Raw genomic sequence first — 22207 nt, 5'->3', positions numbered from 1 at the left:
GGAACTAACGCGGCGTGAATGCTGACACGACATCCGGCCTCAGGAGAGAGAGGGCCGTCGACACACAGTACGGGCTACTTAACGAGATTTCCTCCCTGAGCGCTCTCCGGCAGCCGTTGTCGGCTTTATTTGGCTCGCAGACCACACAGTTTCCTTACGAAATCGGACGTGCGTAAAACAGCTGCGTCAACTCTGTTACCAATTGTCGAAGAAGAGCGGAGAAAGTTGTGAAGAAGATTCTGGACTCGTAGATGTCTGGCAAAGCGAATTTCTGACAGAGAAACAGTACATAACGCTGTCCAACGATCTGTGATACATAGCACAAGTTATTCGTTAAGGGGAGATGTTGATGAAACTGAGCAAAAATGTCAATTTTCGATTTATTTTTTATTTGTTAGTACAACTCATGGACAATAAGTTCCCAAAGTTTCAACGTTGAAATCGTATCCAAAGTGCCTATAAATTAAGTAAAAGTGTGAAGCGGCCTCCCTGCGACGCCTACGTTTCTAAGCAGCACTTCAATACCTGCTCAGTGAACAACGATTATGTGTATTACTTTCAACCAAACGTGTGCGGGATACATCTAGAAGGCCTTGATACATACTCTTTGGTTTTATAGGTCATCTTTGGCCGATCCTGCACTTCTCAAAAAGTGTGTTGACGGCAAAACCCAAAATCCAAATGAGTCTCTAAATTCACTAATATGGAAACAATGCTCTAAAAACACATTTGCATCTGCTAGAGCTGTCAGAATTGCAACTTATGATGCAGTTATTGCACTTAATGACGGGAACGTCGGGAGGATGAATGTATTAGAAAGAATGGGCTTCAAGATAGGAAATTTCACTCAAGACATACTGAGAAAAATAGATTTACATCGCGTCTCTGTAGCTGAAAAGTCAGTTGAAGACCTGGTAAAGGAAAGAAGACAAGCAACAAGAAACCAGAAGAGAAGCGTTGAAGGGAAAGACGACCCAGAGTATCAACGTGGTGCCTTCTGAAGAAGTGACATGAGGATAAAGTTAGGCTGAACTTTAAATTACGTTTCCTGAAAAGTTAGTTTTTTAAAGTTTATGTACCTTTTCCTCAGATGCTATGCATCCTAGAATTATGAAATTTTGTACACATATTTCTGTAAACCTAATAAACTTCTTCTCATGAGAAAATTTTGAAATTCTGATTGCAAGCTGAGATATGTAGCAAAGTGCTTGGAATTTTGCATGAATTTAAAATAGTACTTGTGGAATTATAATTAAAAATTATGAAAATTTTCCTGTTTGACCTATTCCAAAACCCTCATGAGGGAAGCTTACAACATATAAAGAGATGAAGCAGAAAAAGTTTTGTAGAAATCTCTTGAATACTTTCTGAGAAAAAGGAACATACATTATTTTTTGAAAATAAAACTTCATATTTCATTCAAAAAAAGTTGAATATACATAATCAAAGTATTTTATATGTAAATGTGTCACTTTCATGTAAAGCGTGGTACAAAATTTCATTCGCATATCTCCAAAACTGTGGATTTGGTGCATTTTTGAAATAGCGTGTGTTTTTCATCAACGTCCCTCCTAACTCAAATGAATTTTCATCACTTTTCGGTTTTAAATTGAATGGAGTTAAGGTATAAAGTCTAATGTCAGTTTTCGCATGCATAACATCCTTATTCTCGGTGCTGAATTGACTACCAGCACTCTGAAATAGTGTTCTTCATCACATAGATTTCAAGATCGAGATTCGTTTCGTAGCTTCACTTGAATGGAGCAGAAAGTTTTTTCGAAGCTGCACACCATAACTGAAAAAGAAATTTAGCGGTAAGATGCATACATGAGCTAATGCAAAACTCAGACGTATATACATTTCACGTAAACTTTCATAAGTGCAAAAACTTCCGGGGTATACATGTCCGAAAGAACAGACACCACACATTCATATAGCTGAGTCCCCTAGATGAGGAATGGATCCACGTTCTTCAGTGCGGATGCACAAGTACGTCCAACCTCCTTTTGGAAGCTCTGAGTAGCGAGCATGCAGGAAAAGAAGAGGGACTGCGAATAGATGGTGCTGAGGCACTGAGGCGTCCCGAGATAGCCCGCGCAGTTCCGATAGCGCTGTGTCACGGATGGCGCTGTGGTTAACCCACCTGCCTAGCAAACAGGAGGTCCCAGGTTTGTATCCTAGTCTGGTACACATTTTCACTAGTAGCCACTGATTCCGAGTAGTGTCCCAATGCAGCTGACACCAGCATCACGATTTCCTTTCCTGCCTCCTCCACCTACATTTTACGTATAGCTTCTAGTGTGTAACTTTTGTTTGGTTCCAGACGTAGAGAAGTAGTTACGTATACATCTCTGGCCACTGGGGAAACATTCCAGCCATTGGCCTTTGCAACAAGGAAAAAAAAAAAAAAAAGAAATAATCGTATGGCGTTGTTGGCCGGGAGGCCCCATTCGGGGGAGTTCGGCCGCCATATTGCAAGTCCTTTGTAGTGTTGGCAGAAGAGCCAACACCGTGTTGCTAGAGGAGGCCGAAATGCACGCGTTTAATTACACGCAGACTGGCGTGAGGTCTGGAACAGGACAATGTCTTCAGAATTGCAAATCAAGTACGTAGATGATGTAATACTTAACTTTAATCCATATTTGGTGTACAGCGCTCTTGACGGTACATGTTTTATAATTACAATATTAATTGAATACGGCGCCTTGCTAGGTCGTAGCAAATGACGTAGCTGAAGGCTATGCTAACTATCGTCTCGGCAAATGAGAGCGTGATTGTCAGTGAACCCTTCCTATGAACGTCGGCTGCACAATTGGGGCGAGTGCTAGTAAGTCTCTCTCTAGACCTGCCGTGTGGCGGCGCTCGGTCTGCGATCACTGACAGTGGCGACACGCGGGTCCAACGTATACTAATGGACCGCGGCCGATTTAAAGGCTACCACCTAGCAAGTGTGGTGTCTGGCGGTGACACCACATCCTTTTTAGTTGACGCCACTTCGGCGAGTTGCGAGTCAATGATGATGGTCACACAACACCCAGTCCCCTGCCGGGAATCGAACTCAGGTCCCCTGGGTGGTAAGCGGTAACGCTACCGTTTCGTTACGGAGGCGGACTGCAACAAGAATTGCAGGAGTTACATTATTTATAACAAATAACATTGACTTTTGACATACTATTTCTATTAAATGAATAAGAAAGACCCTGAAAATTAAAAGAAAAAGCCGAAGGAGGTGAACGCGAACTAACTACTTTCTTTTTTTTAGCTTCAGACGCCATCAACTTATCTATGGATTCATCACAACGAGAGACCTTCTCGTGTGGTGCAGACAGCGTAAAGACTCCAGAATGAGATTTCCACTCTGCAGCAGACTGTGCGCTGATATGAAACTTCCTGGCAGATTAAAACTGTGTGCCGGACCGAGACTCGAACTCGGGACCTTTGCCTTTCGCGAGCAAGTGCACTACATGTCCCGAGTTCGAGTCTCGGTCCGGCACACAGGTTTAATCTGCCAGGAAGTTTCATATCAGCGCATACCCCGCTGCCGAGTGAAAATCTCATTCTGGAAACATCCTCCAGGCCGTGGTTCAAATGGTTCAAATGGCTCTGAGCACTATGGGAATTAACATCTGTGGTCATCGGTCCCCTAGAACTTAGAGCTACTTAAACCTAACTAACCTAAGGACATCACACACATCCATGCCCGAGGCAGGATTCGAACCTGCGACCGTAGCGGTCACGCGGTTCCAGACAGAAGCGCCTAGAACTGCACGGCCACACCGGCCGGCCCAGGCCGTGGCTAAGCCATGTCTCCGCAATATCCTTTCTTCCGGGAGTGCTCGTTCTGCAAGGTTCGTAGAAGAGCTTCTGTAAAGTTTGGAAGGTAGGAGACGAGGTACTGGCCGAAGTAAAGCTGTGAGGACCGGGCCTGAGTCGTGCTTCGGTAGTTCAGATGGTAGAGCAGTTGCCCGCGAAAGGCAAAGGTCCCGAGTTCGAGTCTCGGTCTGGCACACAGTTTTAATCTGCCAGGAAGTTTCAGCGTAAAGACTGTTTCTACAACTGTCACTAACTGATATTTAATTGCGACAAATTGCATCAAAACGATTTTTCTATAGATCACGATGGTACCGAAGCATTCAAATGGTGTACTTGCATAGCACACAAGCTATAACACTAAAACATCGAATACAGGACGCCATTATCTACCGATATGTAGTTTCATGTAGCTTTACTACAACAAATCGCAGTCAAAATGACACGTTTTCAAAAGATACTCATTTTGCAGACGCTTGGAAACAGCTTATATTCATATCACGTACTCTATGATAAAGAAAACCCAATAAACACGTTGTTTAATTTAATTCAATATGGCGGCTCGTCAGATCTGCTTGTGTTATAAGAAACGATGTTGGATCTCATTGACCATATACCACTCCACGAGGCAAAAGTGTGGCACGGCACATTCTTCATTTCGCGCTCCTCAATGTAGTGAGACATGGAATTCCCCTCCCCCCCCCCCCCCCGTGACGTCACCAGCTCCCCGTCCATGTGAAGAGGACTGCTTAGGGCACCACTATGGAAAGCAGGTTTATTGCATTGAAAACATGGTATGTGTCGTGGTTTACTCATATTGCTTGCTTTACGATAAACCGAAAAATGTCAGCTCTGCCACTATTTTCAGACTCTCACTAATGTCAGCTTTGTCACAATGGGTGCACGTAAACAGCGGTAAGTGCCAAAACATGGCTGTTAGTGCTACCAACACATCCGATACTCATGGACCAAATGCTATTCAGAAACAATTTTTACAAATGTGAAGCTGATGTGGATAACTGCGAAGGTAAAGATACTGATCATTTTTCTGAACCCATGCGCGCTTCCGATGTTGTTGACAAACCAAGTAAATGAGCATAATTCATTAAGCTAGTAAACAATGTTGTGTCCCTCACCACTGTATACGTGAATTTACGTGATGACAAAAATGTTAAGGGGTATCATTAACATTCTTTACGTACTGTACTAAGACGACACTAAAATTAATTTTATATTGTGCCCAATCATAGGTTAATGTTTGAGGTTGTATTTCATTACTTCACAAACTGGTAATGCAAATTTTAGTATCGTAACGCAAATAATGCGGACCTTCTAATTTGTATTTTTGAGAGCTTTCACAGTAATGTTCGTTAACTCGCCAGCAAATAACAATTGGTAACGATGGTAACTGATAAGTGCACTCAGGTTGCAAGTTACCAATGTTCCATAACCACTGAGGTATTTTTAATAATAAAATTTAGGCTGGAATTAACGATTTGAAAAATATGTCGTTATTCTAGTAATATTTAAAAACAATGACTTATGTGGATAAAATAATCACAGTGGATATACTTGAAATATCTCTTTATGAGAATTTATTGAAACTTTACAGCTAAGGTTTTCAAAAGTCAAGCACCTTGAGACTAATGAGCGCTGATGCCAAAATAGAAACTGTTGCTTAACAGCGTCTGACATTTTAAACAATTCTCATTATTCTTTCCTTTCAGTTGCACATTTTTAGGTACACGGCGCTCTTCGGCCTCTCTGGATCATTTTTAGGTCGATGAAGTTGTGGCAGTGTATGAACTGCACGAGAGATTACTGCAACTGAGATTGAAGAATAAATAATTGTTTTAAACAACCGTACAGTTCCTGTTCTGTCGTGACGAATATCTCGCCAGTAATAAGCCGCTCAAATTTTGTTGCTAAGATTCGGATTTACACTATATTCACAGCAATGAGAGTAGGCTGGAAGAATCATTGACTGAATAATAATTCTTTCGCAATTTGATTTCTGCTATTTCCTTCGGAATACACTATTATGATTTCGGCTTGTAGTAGTTGAGAGGTGATCGAGTACTGTCATTTCGAAATTAGGTATATGCAAGACGCATCACCTTTCAGGAACAATGGCTACACAGCCGACATTGTAATAGTGTATCCAGAACGAATGGCGAAAGAAATATCATTTAGACCACTTCACATGTCTGTGCCTCGTCGTAATAAAAACGTCATCTAATGTATTAATTTTACGAAAAAAACGTTACGAGTGCATCCAGCAACGTACTCACCTGCCAGGGTGAGCAGCGCGAAGCCCAGGAACTGATGATAGGAGGCCATCTGCAGAAACCGTCAGACGTCGTGTGACTGGTAGGTAGGCGGCAGTCTAGGCGGCGAGCTTGTGTAACATGTCAGCAGGCAGAAGTCTGTCCCGAGCACAAACAATCCGCGACTATTATAGTAGTAGCAATATCTATACGAGATAATTCCCTCTTAAGTGATGCCGACTCCTTCGCACGTAACTCAGTTCGTCAAGACTGACACTTCTGGAACTGGAGCAGTGCCAAGGGTTCGCAAGGTCGACTGCTCTGCCCGATAGCGGAACTATCTTCCTCTGCCGCGTCGCTGGCGCAAGTGTATCCACAGATGTAGCGAAAGGCAAGCGAATACGTCTTATACGTACCGAGAGCAAGACGTCGTCTTCGGCATCAGTATTAGGCAGCTGAGTGTGAAATTTATAACGAATCGCTAAGTGAAAGAAGAAAATTGCACGAGAGACGTCTATTCTGAACAAACTGTGGGGGAGGTACCCTGATCATTTATTTATCCGATCTCAGAGTGAGACTCTGGAGCTGCACAATCTGAAAGACTTCCGTGAGTGGCAGTTCAGACGTGATAGGTTAAGTGTAAGAATAACACTGTGCAGAACAAGAGTCTAATGCTGTCGTTCGTGGGAAGCCGTAGAGTGCGAGGTAATACTGTGTGAGAAGTAACGTAGCCCGGTGCGAACGGAGGCGCGCCGGCGTGGCCGCAGCGACGCCGCGAGGTCCCGGGCGCGACTGCCGGCCGAGGAGGAGCAGCGGCGCTGACTGCTGCGGCGTCGGCGTCGGCGTCGGCGTCGGCGGCCGTCTGTCGGCGCGACGGCCACAGCCTGCGCGGCCGGGCGCGGCGGCGCGCTTGCGCCCCGCGAGTTCGCCGGGAAGCCGAAGCTCCAGGCGCCACACAGCCCCACTGTCCGCACGCGGCGTCAACCAGGGTAGAGCTTCGCCAGCGGTCGATACTTATCTATCGCTTTCCGAGCGGGGAACGCTTTCCTGCACCCTCTGACACACACCTCTGACGCACACACACACACACACACACACACACACAAACAAGCACGCACACATCACAAGTGGTACACATTCACTGTCACCACCCACTTGTACCCCATAATCGATTTATTAATTTTGAAGTAAGTTAATAATTCGGACGGCTGGTAACATTTTCACGGCACTTAGCACTATCAGTTAGTGACACACTGCAGGGAGAGGTAGCAACTGTAGAACTTGTATAGCCGGCCGTGATGCCCGAGCGGTTCTAGGCGCTCAGTCCGAAACAGCGCGACTGCTATGGTCGCAGGTTCGAATCCTGCCTCGGGTATTGATGTGTGTGATGTCCTTGGTTAGTTAGGTTTAACTAGTTCTAAGTTCTAGGGGACTGATGACCACAGATGTTAAGTCCCATAGTGCTCAGAGCCATTTGAGCCATTCTGAGAACTTATATAAACAGTTTTCATATTACCTTTTATTGTTCCTCTTTGTCGTAAGTTGTAGGCTCGTACTCCATTATGATATGCAACTTCTTTTATACTGGTATATAGGATGCACGACTTCATTTTGTTACATAATATGAACACTGCTGGGCTTTCTGTTGTTGAACAGATACACAAGGTGTATGAAAAAGAATCATCCGATTTCGGACGTCTACACTACTGGCCATTAAAACTGCTACACCACGAAGATGACGTGCTACAGAAGCGAAATTTAACCGACAGGAAGATGATGCTGTGATATGCAATGTTTAGCTTTTCAGAGCATTCACACAAGGTTGTGCCGGTGGCGACACCTACAACGTGCTGACATGAGGAAAGTTTCCAACCGATTTCTCATACACAAACAGCAGTTCACCGGCGTTGCCTGGTAAAACGTTGTTGTGATGCGTCGTGTAAGGAGGAGAAATGCGTACCATCACGTTTGGGACTTTGATAAAGGTCGGATTGTACCCTATCGCGATTGCGGTTTATCGTATCGCGACATTGCTGCTCGCGTTGGTAGAGATACACTTACTTTTAGCAGAATATGCAATCGGTAGGTTCAGGAGGGTAATACGGAACGCCGTGCTGAATCTCAAAGCCCTCGTATCACTAGCAGTCGAGATGACAGGCATCTTATCCGCACTGCTGTAACGGATCGTGCAACCACTTCTCGATCCCCGAGTTAACAGATGGGGACGGTTGCAAGACAACAACCATCTGCACGAACAGTTCGACGACGTTTGCAGCAGCATGGACTATCAGCTCGGAGACCGTGGCTGCGGTTACCCTTAACGCTGCATCACAGACAGGAGCGCCTGCGATCGTGTACTCAACGACGAACCTGGGTGCACAATGGCAAAACGTCATTTTTTCGGATGAATCCAGGTTCTGTTGACAGCATCATGATGGTCGCATCCGTGTTTGGTGACATCGCGATGAACGCACATTGGAAGCGTGTATTCATCATCGCCATACTGGTGTATCACCCGGCATGATGGATGAGGTGCCATTGGTTACACTTCTCGGTCACCTCTTGTTCGCATTGACGGCACTTTGAACAGTGGACTTTACATTTCAGATGTATTACGATCCGTGGCTCTACCCTTCATTCGATCCTGCGAAACTCTACATTTCAGCAGGATAATGCACGACCGCATGTTACAGGTCCTATACGTGCCTTTTTCGATATAGAAAATGTTCGACTGCTGCCCTGGCCAGCACATTCTCCAGATCTCTCACCAATTGAAAACGTCTGGTCAATGGTGGTCGAGCAACTGGCTCGTCACAATAGGCCAGTCACTACTCTTGATGAACTGTGGTATCGTGTTGCAGCTGCATGGCCAGCTGTACCTCTACACACCATCCAGTCTCTGTTTGACTCAATGCCCAGGCGTATCAAGGCCGTTATTACGGCCAGAGGTGGTTGTTCTGGGTATTGATTTCTCAGGATCTATGCACCGAAATTGCATGAATATGAAATCACATGTCAGTTCTAGTATAGTATATTTGTCCAATGAATACCTATTTATCATCTGCATTTCTTCTTGGTGTAGCAAATTTAATGCCAGCAGTGTATATTTCTGAAACTAATAAATACAAGGTGGTTCACGAAGATATTCAGATATTTTAATATGTTATTCTACACGTAAAATTAAAGTTCATATAAACACAGGTCCACAAATTTTTCGTTACTGAGTTACGGTTAATAAAAGGTTTTGCCTGAAATTTAGCAACCTCGCTAATATAAGGCTATCGCAGAACTGTACGAGATTAAAGTACAGTACGACGCCAATTTGTTTTGTTGTTATTGATCTGGTGAATCTAATAAAACATGCCCCAGACGCAAGGTAGAGAACCTGCCTCCCTTAACATTCGAAATACTCCGCTAATGGTTCGTGCATTCGGAATCCTCCGAGTTGGGTAACGTACGAGATATTCGTTAACTGCAGCCGTAGCATTACCATCACATTTGTCATAAATAAACACCATATCGGCGTATTCCTTTGTCGTAAATTAGAAGGGCATCCCTCTTTAATAAACAATCTACAAACTACAACAACTACTATGTGGTATCAAATACACTGTTGTTATTATGTTCTTTTACTGAACAATACAGAAAACTAACTCGTTTCAAGGTTAGGATACGACTGAAACAACTCACTAACGGCTGCCAACAATGACACAAACGTTTCTACATTCTTAATGGAAAGTAAACAAATTTTCTTGCATAATAATCTTTGCTTCTCTGGATGTTCTGGAAAACTTCTGCAGATACACGTCTTTGACATGTTTTATTAGATTCCCCAGACCAATAACAACAAAATAAATGGAAATCGTGCTTCACTCTAACCTCGTACAGTTTTGCGATGGCTTCATATTAGCGAAGTTGCTAAATTTCAGGCAGGATCTTTATTAGCCGTAACTCTGTAAGTAAACATTTGCGGACGCATGTTTATATGAACTATTTTCTTTAGTTTTACTTTTAGAATAACATATTAAAATATTTTCATATCCTCGTGAATCACCCTGTATATACAATGAATTTTGTTTCTTGATGAACGGGAAATACAAAACTTTTTTTTTCATACCTGTTCATAGGTCTTCATACGCACCCCTCGAGATGCACGGCATATGTGGATGCGGTATTCAAATTATTTCCACATTGCAGCGAGCATATCTTGAGTTACAGCTACCACAGCTGCTGTTATGCGATGTCTCAGTTCATTCATTGTTGTTGGTAATGGAGGCACAGAAGCCGAGTTTTTTATAAACCCTCAAAAGAAATAGTCACATACGGTCAGGTCCGGTGACCTTGGAGGCCAGTAATGTACGGCTGAATCATTTGGTTCAGTGCAACCGATCCTTCATTCAGTAGCCCTTTGTGTTGGTAAATGAAGTCGTTCGAATCAGTCTCCAACTGTGGGAAGAGAAGGTTCTCAAGCATATCGAGCTATGTGCTTCGTGTATCAGTGTTTTCCGCAACGAAAAATTGACCATACACATTTTTCCGAGTATCTGCACAAAAGACATTAAATTTTGAAGAATCCCTCTCATGTTGTACAGAATCATGTGGTTGTTCCGCACCCCTTATTCTCGCATTATGAGAGTTCACCTTTCCATTTAAATGCAATGTTACCTATCACCAAACACTAAGAAAACTCCAGAATGAGATTTTCACTCTGCAGCGGAGTGTGCGCTGATATGAAACTTCCTGGCAGATTAAAACTGTGTGCCGGACCGAGACTCGAACTCGGGACCTTTGCCTTTCGCGGGCAAGTGCTCTACCAACTGAGCCACCCAAGCACGACTCACGCCCCGTCCTCACAGTAGAATTAATCTGCCAGGAAGTTTCATATCAGCGCACACTCCGCTGCAGAGTGAAATCTCATTCTGGAAACATCCCCTAGGCTGTGGCCAAGCCATGTCTCCGCAATATCCTTTCTTTCAGGAGTGCTAGTTCTGCAAGGTTCGCAGGAGAGCTTCTGCTAAGTTTGGAAGGTAGGAGACGAGGTACTGGCAGAAGTAGAGCTGTGAGGACGGGGCGTGAGTCGTGCTTGGGTAGCTCAGTTGGTAGAGCACTTGCCCGCGAAAGGCAAAGGTCCCGAGTTCGAGTCTCGGTCCGGCACACAGTTTTAATCTGCCAGGAAGTTTCACTAAGAAAACTGTCATCCTCCATCTTGGCAAGGACGAAATTACAGAACTCCACACGTTGTTGTTTGTCACCGTCATGAAAAGCTTCCAATAGTTGAATTTTGTATGGTTTCATGTGTAAACGCCCACGCGACACTCGCTAGACCGACATCAGGGGCACGTTGAGCTGTCGATCTGCATGGTGAACGGATCTCTGCGGACTCCTTGTGAAACTATGGCGGATGCATTCGATGTCTGTACCACACACTCGGGGACGGCCCGGCGATTTTCCTTTACACAAACAACCTGTTTTTCGGAATTGTTCATGCCGTCGTCTAATGCTCTGTAGTGTAGGAGGACCCACAACCTAACTGGTACGAAAGTCACGGTGAACAGTTATTATTGACCCGCAATCCACAAAATGTAGAACACAAAACGCTTTCTGTTTCCTGACACCATTTTCACTAGAACTGAAGAGAGTGCACACAGCTGATACCTAGGGGGAAACCATGTAAAACTCAAGAGTTTCCTCTTTCCAACAGTATGTTGTTTATGCACGTATATCAAATAACATAATAGTTATGATTTTTTTAATGAGATGATTCTTTTTGATACACCCTGTATTTTTACTCATTTCACTTCATAATACAAATTAACATAAACCACCAAAATAAGACAAACACACGTAACTTGCACTCAATCCTCTCACTTCGAACTGCTCAAAGACAAAGATTTACCTCTAACAATATGTAGAAAAGAAAATACTATCATATACCGATCTATTTCTGCAAAATCGTCTTTTAAACATACATTTCAAAAATAAAGTACAAATAATTGTTTATCACTGCTTATCTTTTTAAGAAGTCCATGATAATTTTCTTAAATACATTTAGTATTTATATAGGTTGACATTTATACATTTTCGTATAGTTGTATGCCTGTGGATTTCTGGGTTTTGCGTCTTCAACATCGGAATCGGTCATTCCAATGATCCAAATCGGTTAGTATATTTATTTCACCGTAACCAGTTTTATTTCAATGTCCAGCGGGTTTCTTCACTCCTACATCTATAGCAAGGATTCCTACGTACGGATTCGAAATCTATACAGGTAGTTCAGAAATTTCCGTTACAGCCTTTTAGGACTTGTAGAGCGGAGTGACTACATAACATGTCGAACAGGAACCCATGTCCGGAAAGACACAGTTTCCGTTCTACGACTGGTTCAGATGAGATGTTTAACTAACTCACTTCTGCTGGAGGAACTGAATTACGCGTGACGCAGTACAATTATTGCGTAACAGAAAGGAAACATAACGAAACACCCATTTATCACTTAAGCACATTTGTTTGTGTTGGCACTTAAACATTATGAGTTTGTAATTCCACAGCAAAAAAGAACCCAGTACTCTGTACATACAGTTGAGTACATCTACATCTACATCGATACTCCGTAATCCACCATAGGGCGCTTGGCGGAGGGTACAACATACCACTATTAGTCATTTCCTTTCATGTTCCACTTGCAAATAGAACGAGGGAAAAACGACTGTCTATATGCCTCGATTTGAGCCGTAATTTCTCGTTTCTTATATTCGTGGTCTTTACGCTCAATGAATTTTGGAGGCAACAGAATCGTTCTGCAGTCAGCTTCAAACTCCGGTTTTCTAAATTTTCTCGGCAGTGTTCCTCTAAAAGAAACTTGCCTTCCCTCCAGGGATTCGAATTTGAGTTCACGAAGCATTTGCGTGTTGTTCGATCCTAAAAATAACAAATCCACCAGCTCTCCTCTGAACTGCTCCGATATCTTCCTTCAATCCGACCTGGCACATATCCCAAACACTCGACCAGTATTCAAGAACAGGGTACAGTAGCGTCCTATATGCGGTCATTTACAGATGGACCACACTTTAGCAGAAATCTTCCAATAAATCGAAGTCGCCTTTCCAGTTACAATCCTCATATGCTCGTTGCATTTCATATCGCTTTGCAACGTCACGCGCAGATATTTAAATGACGTGACTGTGTCAAGCAGGACGTTACGAATGTTGTGCCCGAACATTACGGATTTGGTTTTCCTACTCATCCCCATTACCTTACATCATTATACATTTATAGCTAGCTTACATTCATTGCACCAGTTATAAAAAAAATGGTTCAAATGGCACTGAGCACTATGGGACTTAACTTCTGAGGTCATCAGTCCCATAGAACTTAGAACTACTTAAACCTATCTAAACTAAGGAGATAACACACATCCATGCCCGGGGCAGGATTCGAACCTGCGACCGTAGCGGTCGCGCGGTTCCAGACTGTAGTGCCTAGAACCGCTCGGCCACCACGGCCGGCGCACTAATTAGAAATTTAGCCTAAGTTATCCCTGCATCCTCCTACAGTCACTCAACGACGACATCTTGCCTTACACCATTGCAAACAACCGCAGATCGGTGCCCACTGTGTCCGCCATGTCAGTTATGTATATAGGGAATAACAGCGGTCCTGTCACACTTCCCTTGGGCACTCCTGACGAGAGAACTCTTGTCTCTGATGAACATTCACTGTCGGGGACAACATACTGGATTCTATAACTTCAGAAGCCTTCGAACCACTCACATATCTTCGAACCTATTCCACACGCTCGTGCCGTCTTTAACAGCCTGCAATGGGGCACCGTATCAAACGCTTTCCGTAAATCTAGAAATATGGAACGTGCCTGTTGCCCTTCATCCATAGGTTGAAGTATATCATGTGAGAGAAAGTCAAACTAAGTTTCGCACGAGCGATGCTTTCTAAAACTATGCTGATTAGTACATAAGCTTATCTGTCTCAAGAAAATTTATTATGTTCGAAATGAGAACACTTTCAAGGATTAGGCAGCAACCTGATGTTAGGGGCATCGGTTTGCAGTTTTGCGGGTCCTTTCTTTTACCTTTCTTATACACAGGAGTCACCTGTATGACGGGATAGGCCCGATGTGGCGACCGCCAACGTCATTATAGACGTTGCGAAGCATGTTCTGGTACACACTCTCCGTCCAACCTGGGGTCTCTTCAGTATCTGGTGCAGCGGTCAGAACTCGTGCCAGCAGATCTTCCTCTGCCTCTAGAGGAGTCTCGTAAATTAAACTCTGCATACGGCCCAACGAGAAGTAGTCCATAGGAGTTAAACCCAGCTATCGCGGGTGCGACACGGTTGCACCACCTGGCCCTATCCATCTTTCACCACATCGTCTATTGAGATGTGTCCGAAACGCATATGAGAAGTGAGTTGCTTGCCCCATCGTGCTGAAACCACATTTATGGGTGGACATTCACCGACACAGTTTCCAAGCAGGAATCCAATACGTGTGACGTCCCCTGGCAAGACATTGACAAAATGGATGTATTATATGTGAAACAAAGGGAACATGTACCTGTATTAGTGTTATTATTTCATTTCTACATGAACGGTTGTCAATTATGTAGACTCTGTTAAAAAAAGAGAAATAATCTTTCTTTTCACTTTTATGTTTGTGCAATAATTATGTATCTATATTTTGAAAATAACATCTATGGTCGGAGGGTGTAGAAATGAAAACAGACAACGATAATTAAAAAAAAAGAACATAGACGCATATTAAATTGCATATAAATAGTGGAGGTTAAAACAATACTCTCTCTGACTTCTTGTAGCCGTTAAAGTTGTAAGAGCCTGTAACGCTCGATTGAATGTTTGGTTGGCTCTCTTTTGTTCCTTGTTCGAGAAAGACGCCATTGGAGGCTCATGTATGAAAAAGATGTGTACTTCAAATTTATGTTGATTTTTGAATATATAAATTGTTAAAAATACTTGTAACAATTTATTGCTTGCTTGCCCAGTATTTCATTCCCCATTTGTAGCCATTTTCAACATATCTAGAATTTTTCATGACGCAGAACTGTGCAGAGATTGAATGAAAGCAGTTTTCCCGCAATTAGGGGGGCAGGTAACAGTACATTAAAATTATTTCTTTCAGCTCCCCGGAGACCTCAGAGGTGAATGGTGGATTTTATTATGTCATTTTCAGGTGGAAATGGGCAACAGCTATTACAATATCGGTGAAGTAAATAATTTAAGTAAATCAGAGCAATAAAATTTTACTTGTGTGATATCAACGACTGCTGTGATGAAACCTTTTCTGGGTAATAATACAAAAACCAAATTTCATTTTTAGTTTCATGCTCTCGTGTTAGTCGTGGCAATCAATAGTGTTCACATATTAAAAAATCCACTGCAGCTTTTACGTTTAGCGAACATAGCATACTGTAACTTCTGTACGTATAATAAGAGTAATTTTCAGTACATTTCAGAGATGGAAGTAGCGAAGGACATGATTAATATCATAATTAGTTATAGTAATGATACCGTGTTCCATTTCTAACGAGACAGATCAGGGTTACATAAAAATAGTTTGCAAATTAAAGATATACGTGCACAGCAGCCAATCTTTTAGTGTTGTGCGAATCCCCACGTAATAGATCAAGGTGGACAAAGTTAAAATATTTTCAACTGCAGAAACGAATAGTGAGAATCGCATTTTATCTCTTGTGCTCGTAACAATAAACAATATACAGTTAATTAAAATATTATGCCATATAAACCGCATTTAAAGTCAAAAGCACGGTGGGGATTACGCGACATACGTTTTGCAGAAATTATCAAATATGCAGGACAAATTAGCTTGAGTGGAAGGAGGTATAGCCCAATCACACGACCGTCCAGAATACCTGCTCTCACGCAGTTACCAAACCAATGCTGAAATTTCTAAACATCCGTGGCAGGAGGGTTTTCGTCTGTCCAGATATGGATGTTTCGTGAATTCACAACACAGTCCCTCATGAAATTACATTCATCTATGAACAGAACCCGACGTGAAAATAGGGATGTGTCGATGCAGCGGTACAGGAATGACTTGCAATAGGCAACGCGTGGGAAATCGGATGGACCCATTGCGTGTACCATTTGCAAGTGGTACGGATGTAACTGATGTTCTCGTAGAACTTCGCAGAAGATACTTTGATTAACACCAACTGCACGCACAAATGTTCGAGTACTCGTTGACGGGTCTTCATCAACGCGAATCTGTACATCTTCTTTTAATACGGGAGTGCGGCATTGCCGTGGAAAACCACAGTCCTGCTTCCACGCGGTGAAGATACCTGTTTCTAGGAGCGCTGCGTAGCATGGGCAAAACGTTTGTACGGTGGTGTGCTACGTTGAGGAAAACGTTCTTGATACAGCCGAAAAGCAGATATTCCGTTACCTCCAGCTTCGCCATACACTAGGAGCATACCTGTGTACTCTGAAAACGTGAACCTCACCCTGTTTCTTGTATCGGAGGCGCACAGGCAATGAATAGGTCTTGCAGCGAGGGAGACGTTAAGTGACGTCAGGTGACCGTCTGACGTAGTACACGTCATCCTGTCTACCCTATTGCATACCAGGACAAGTGGCTCTCAGACTTTTCTCTCTTGGACGCGTTACACATTTGAATTGAAACCATCGTAGAACGGAAACTGTAGTTCCCGGACATAGGTACCCGTTTAAAATATTATGTGCTGACTCCCCTTTACAGGTCCTAGAAGTTTGCAACGGGAATTTCCGAACATCCTGCGTACATGAAAGGCAGTATCCTCATTGACTGACTCCTTATCGCCCATCCAGACCGCTAAGGACAGAAACGTAAAATTTGGAGAAGGTGTTGATCTTATAATGCAGGCGTCTTTTAAGAAGGGATTTTTCGAAATTCCGTCCCTAAGATAGTACAATAGAGGATGAAATGTTTTTCGAAAATATGTTGCTGTTGAGGCAATTTTGAAGCTACACCTATGGAAATTGGTATTTGGTTTTTCGGTCGGAAATACACGTCTCAGCACTTTTCAAAGTTTTGCCCTCATGAAGGTGAAACTGTAAACGAATATGTTTTTTTAATTGAATCATTATTAAAGAACTTCTAAAGTATTTTAAAGCTACGCCTTAAAAAATATGTGTTTTATTGTCTTTAGAAATCCAACCCCTATAGGGGTGAAATAGGGGATGAAACGTTTTATGAAAATATTTAATCAAGAAAGCATTTTAACGCTAAATCTATGAAAATCTTAATTTAGCTTCTAGGTTAGAAAAAAATACATGTATCGCTGTTTTAGGAAATTCACCACATATGCGAGTGCAGTACAGGATGAAAGTTTTATTGAAATATTGCATTATGCAAGCGTTTTTGAAGCTAAATATATGAAATTTTGTATTTTGCTTCTCTGTTAAAAAAGTGGAGCGGTACGGAAATAGTTTGGAAGTGGTACGATGAGCCCTCTGCCAGGCACTTAAGTGTGAATTGGATGTGTATTGTAGATGTATTCAAAAATTAATCTCCAATTGGCTACAACCACTTTCACGATCTTTCACACGATCCCTTCATGCATCAATTGCAGACTGGTGGGAGGGGGGTGCAGTGAAACGACTAAATTGGAAATACAGATGGCTGAAGGTGTTTTTGATTTGACATTTAGCCTATGTATTTGAGATTTTTTTAAAGTATTCGTACTAACAACAATGAGTAAAATTCAACGTTATGAAAAACCGAACACGTCGCTCCTCTTTCGTGTGGGTCTAAAAGAAACAAAAATGTGTTTGTGAGAAAGAATTTTTTTCAACTCAACTTATTGTAGGCCACGTTATTTGGAAACCCAGAAGATTAATCACGGCGATGGCGATCACAACAGCGTAAAAAGTCTAATGAGAAGTGTGTGTTACACAGCGAAAAGCTATCAAACTACAGGTTTCTCATCCATCACTGGCATTAAAAAGTAATCAATTATACTTAGAATACTGCACAGGCGCATACATCACAAACTCATTTCAAACATGAATCACGTGGTACATTTATCATTTGTGGCAAACGAAAGATCCACAAAAATGTCTACGGTATCACTATACTGTCTGTAAACTGGCTGGGTGCTTTTAACCAGAAACGGCAATTGCCGAAATCAATCATAATTGAACGTGCTGTAATATTTACGCTTCATAAGTGCCGTAGACTGCCTGTGTGTTGAATCGCATCATTAAGGTGATAGATTGTTACGTACCTAGCAGAATCTCAGCGCTCCAGGTTCTGAAAACGCATCTAACATTTAAATTTGATCGCATCCTATATGTTTCTTCTCTCATGGTAATCATTAGACCGCCGACCAAACTCCGATAAGGAGGACATAGAAATAGGTATTCCTAGCGTTGAAAAGCAACTGAAAAAGCTGGAAACAAATAGATCGCCTAGTCCTGATATAATCCCAACAAGTCTTAGACATTTGCCGCTTTACTTGGCAGCCATTTGCGAGTATCACGAAACACTCGCCCAGCACAAAGTCCCAAGCGACTGAAAATAAGCACAGATGACTCCTGTATTTAACGAGGGTAAAAGAACGGACCCACAAAACTACAGACCAATATTCTTAACGTGGGTCTGCTGCAGAATTCTTCAGCTTACCTAAGTTTGAAATAATAAATTTTCTCGTGAGAGAAAAACTTATGTCCATGAATCAATGGCCAATGAAAAAGCATCGCTCGTGCGGAACTAAGATTGCCATTTTTTCTTACCACAAGCAGCGAGCCATGTAAGAAACACAATAGACAGATTCCCTATTCCTAGATTCCCGGGAAGCCTTGACACAGTGCCACACTCAAGACTTTTAACGAAGGTCCTAGCATACGAAAAAGATTCTCAATATGTGTGAGTCGAAGCTTTTTTAAGTAGTAGAACCCAATACGGTGTCTTGGATAGCGAATATTCGTCAAAGATATCGTCAGGAAAGCAACAGGATAGTATGAAAGGATCGCAGTTGTTCTCTATGTACATAAACGATATAACAGACAGGGAAGGCAGCAACCTGTGGCTGTTATAGTGTACGGGAATATGCCGTCGTTGAGTGACTATAGGAGGATACAGAAAGACTTCGATATAATTTTTATTTAGTATGACGAATGGTAGCTTGTTCTAAATATCGAAAAATGTAAAGTAATGGAGATTAGTAGGGAAAACCATCCTCTTATGTCCGAATACAGAAGTTGTTCAATGTCTATAGACGGTAGTTGACACTACTACAAAGTCACGCGTAATTGTGTGTCCTTTTAGGAGATAAACATTTAGTAAGTATGTGAAAAATGTCCGAGTCTTTACAGTACTGAACCTTTTTGGTCAGATGTTTGAACAGAGAGAAAGCTAGTCTTCCTAGAAATTACACAATAGATTTTTGTCCGAATTTTAGTAGCCAAACGAAGAGTGGGAAACGGACAAGTGAAGTATCAGATTAACCGTGTACCTATTTTGAGGTAGTTGACGAACAGGTGCTGCTAGATATGTAAATGAAGTCACAAAAAGTTTGTCTCTTCAAGGCGTACCTATTTTGTGCACATAATATTATATTGGTGTTGAAGTTGTCTAATTCCTTCATATTGAAAATATAAAATAAATAACAAATTGAAACTTGTCTGCATTTTCAACTTCTCGCGGCGTAATGAATAGTCCATTAAATTCCGGCCATTCAGCCGCGCAAATAAAATTTCCTCCACTGATATTTCGGCCGCGTATCGTCCGGCCATCCTCAGAGTGAGTCACAAGACTGACGACACGATGCCAAGCGCTGCCTTATATGCTCCACCGCGGCGGTACTGCGTATGCGGGTCACAGATGCTGGTCGGGCGCACCCTATATCCGATGAAGACAATTTGGATTTTCTCCGTAACAAATTTGTAGAGCATTCGATGCAAAACCTAAAATGCAGGTATGTGATGGGGAAGAAGATAGTAATTCCTTCAGATCTAGTCCGTTTTTGCCATATCTGGGTGCTCTTTCCTCGAAGATAGGCCGTATTCTTGAGAAACACTGTGTTAAGGTGATATTACGCCCCCCCCCCCCCCCCCCACGAAAATTGCAGCTTTACTCGGCTCTGTGAAGGACGATTTACAGCTTCGTAAAGGCGGGTGTGTATCAGATTCGTTGCGAAAATTGTGAAAAGTCGTACATGGGTCAAACAACACGCACCGTTCATGAGAGTTGTGTGGAGCATCGAAGATACACACGCTTATTACAGCCAGACAAGTCAGCTCTGGACGAAAATTGTATTGATACAGGGCATTCCATGAATTATAGTAATGTGAAGATTTTAACATCCACCTCTTCTTTTTGGGAATCTGTCTTCAAGGGAGCTATAGAAATTAGATTAGCTAATAATTTAATAAATAGAGATAATGGTTTTAATTTGGACAAAACATGGAATCCGGTTCTTGGGGGTAATTAAACTGCAGAGAAGTCGTCATGGTGTCACTGCCGCCGATCGTACATCGATAAGCGAATCGAATGTCTGTACTCCTTCGCCACAGTGTGTAAGCGTATGTCTCTGCCGCCGACCAGCATCTGTGACCCGCATGCGCAGTACCGCCGCGGTGGAGCATATAAGGCCGCGCTTGGCATCTTGTCGTCAGTCTTGTAACTCACTTCGAGGATGGCCGGACGATACGCGGAGGAAATTTTGTTTGCATGGCTGCATGCCAGAAATTTGATGGACTGCAACTTATCTTTTTTCTCTTGATTTATATTCTCTTAAAATGCAAAATGTCGATGTATACACGTATGCATACACGTATGTATCTTCCAATCAACACCTAAATCACTGGACCTATTTGAATTAAACATCATACTCTTGTCGTTTACTGTTTAGAAAGAATTAGTATGGAGGTAATAACCATCCATCTGTCAGAGGGATGGGGATGGGAGTGAAAAAGCAGAGCAGCCCACAACGCAAGAATAGCCATACTTTAATCATCCAGTAGATGAGAATGAGAGCACTTAGAGACTTGTGGTAAACTTCATACATAATTTCAAACGTTTAAGGAGAAAAGTTTATTGCTTACTACGTTTTCGCTGTTAATGTAGCAGAACTGTTACATGAAGCATGACGTTTTCATGTATTATTACATTACTAATAACTGTATTCATGACACATTTTGTTGAAAGTATTCACACATATTACTGAATCTACCAGAAAAATTACATAGTTGTGCAACACTTTATTCGGGAAACACACCGTCATAAACATTCAGCTGGATGAGAATGGAACTGTAGGACGAAATTCGCTAGACATGTATACAAATACAAGTGAAATATTTTAAATATGCGTGAAATATGTTTGACATGTGCGTATGCTGGCAAATACACAGGGGGAAAAGCTCATCCTAAACCCTTGGAACGATTTCAATCAAGTCTGGTACACATATTATTTATAATCTGGAAAGAAATACTATAGGGGTAAGAACCATCTGCCTCATACATGGGTGAGTGGTGAGTGTGATGATGTGGGGAGGGGAGGGAAGAGGAGAAGATCTATGGACAACAAAGGGGAAGCAGGAGATATTCACAGATAGAACGAGGAGCGGGAGAGGTAGGTGAATGAGAAATATACAGAGAGAAGGGAGAGGAGGAGATGCCTAAAGAAAAGAAAGAGGAGGAGATGGGCAGACGGAGTGGGAGGAAGAAACAGGCAGAGAAGTGGGGGAGGAGGAAATGAATAGAGAGGGAGGAGTAAATGGATTGAGGATACGAAGAGGAGGAGATGGACATACAGAGGGAAGGAAGAGAGAGACAAAAAGGAACAGGGAGAGGGGGAGGAGGAGGCTTACAGGGATAGGGGGGACAGTATATGGACAGAGAAACGGGAGGAGGAGATTCACAACAAGAGGGGGCCGAGGAGGTGGAATCAGGGGATGAGGAGGTGGACAGAGTAGGAAGGAGCAGATAGACAGAGCGGGGAGCAGCAGATTGAAGAGAGAAGGAAGGAGAGAGGGGCAGCAGGAGACAGAGAGTGGGGCTGGAGAAGGTGGATGGAGGGGATGGTACAGATTGGTTGCAGAGAGGGGGAAGGAGGAGATGGTTAATAAAAGATTGGATTTAATATGTATCTGGGCAA

The 22207-nt window shown here is 42.6% G+C and overlaps 1 protein-coding gene across 2 annotated transcripts in view; it reads right to left on the bottom strand.

Moving 5' to 3' along the window:
* LOC126194944 (uncharacterized) overlaps positions 1 to 6900 on the bottom strand; it is a 420126-nt gene extending 413226 nt beyond the window's left edge. Inside the window, exon 1 of one of the 2 annotated variants that reach the window (XM_049933331.1) lies at positions 6102 to 6900. In XM_049933331.1, the coding sequence (XP_049789288.1) occupies positions 6102 to 6150 (49 nt within the window). In that variant the 5' untranslated portion in view covers positions 6151 to 6900. The remainder of the gene's footprint in view (positions 1 to 6101) is intronic. The other variant, XM_049933332.1, reaches the window with a different exon arrangement.
* Between the last annotated feature and the right edge of the window lie 15307 nt (positions 6901 to 22207).

The sequence above is a fragment of the Schistocerca nitens genome, chromosome 7, assembly GCF_023898315.1.
Source record: "Schistocerca nitens isolate TAMUIC-IGC-003100 chromosome 7, iqSchNite1.1, whole genome shotgun sequence".
In the NCBI taxonomy this organism is placed as follows: Eukaryota; Metazoa; Arthropoda; class Insecta; order Orthoptera; family Acrididae; genus Schistocerca; species Schistocerca nitens.
The sequence above is the reverse complement of the archived record's forward strand: the minus strand, read 5'-3'. Positions and strand labels throughout refer to the sequence as shown.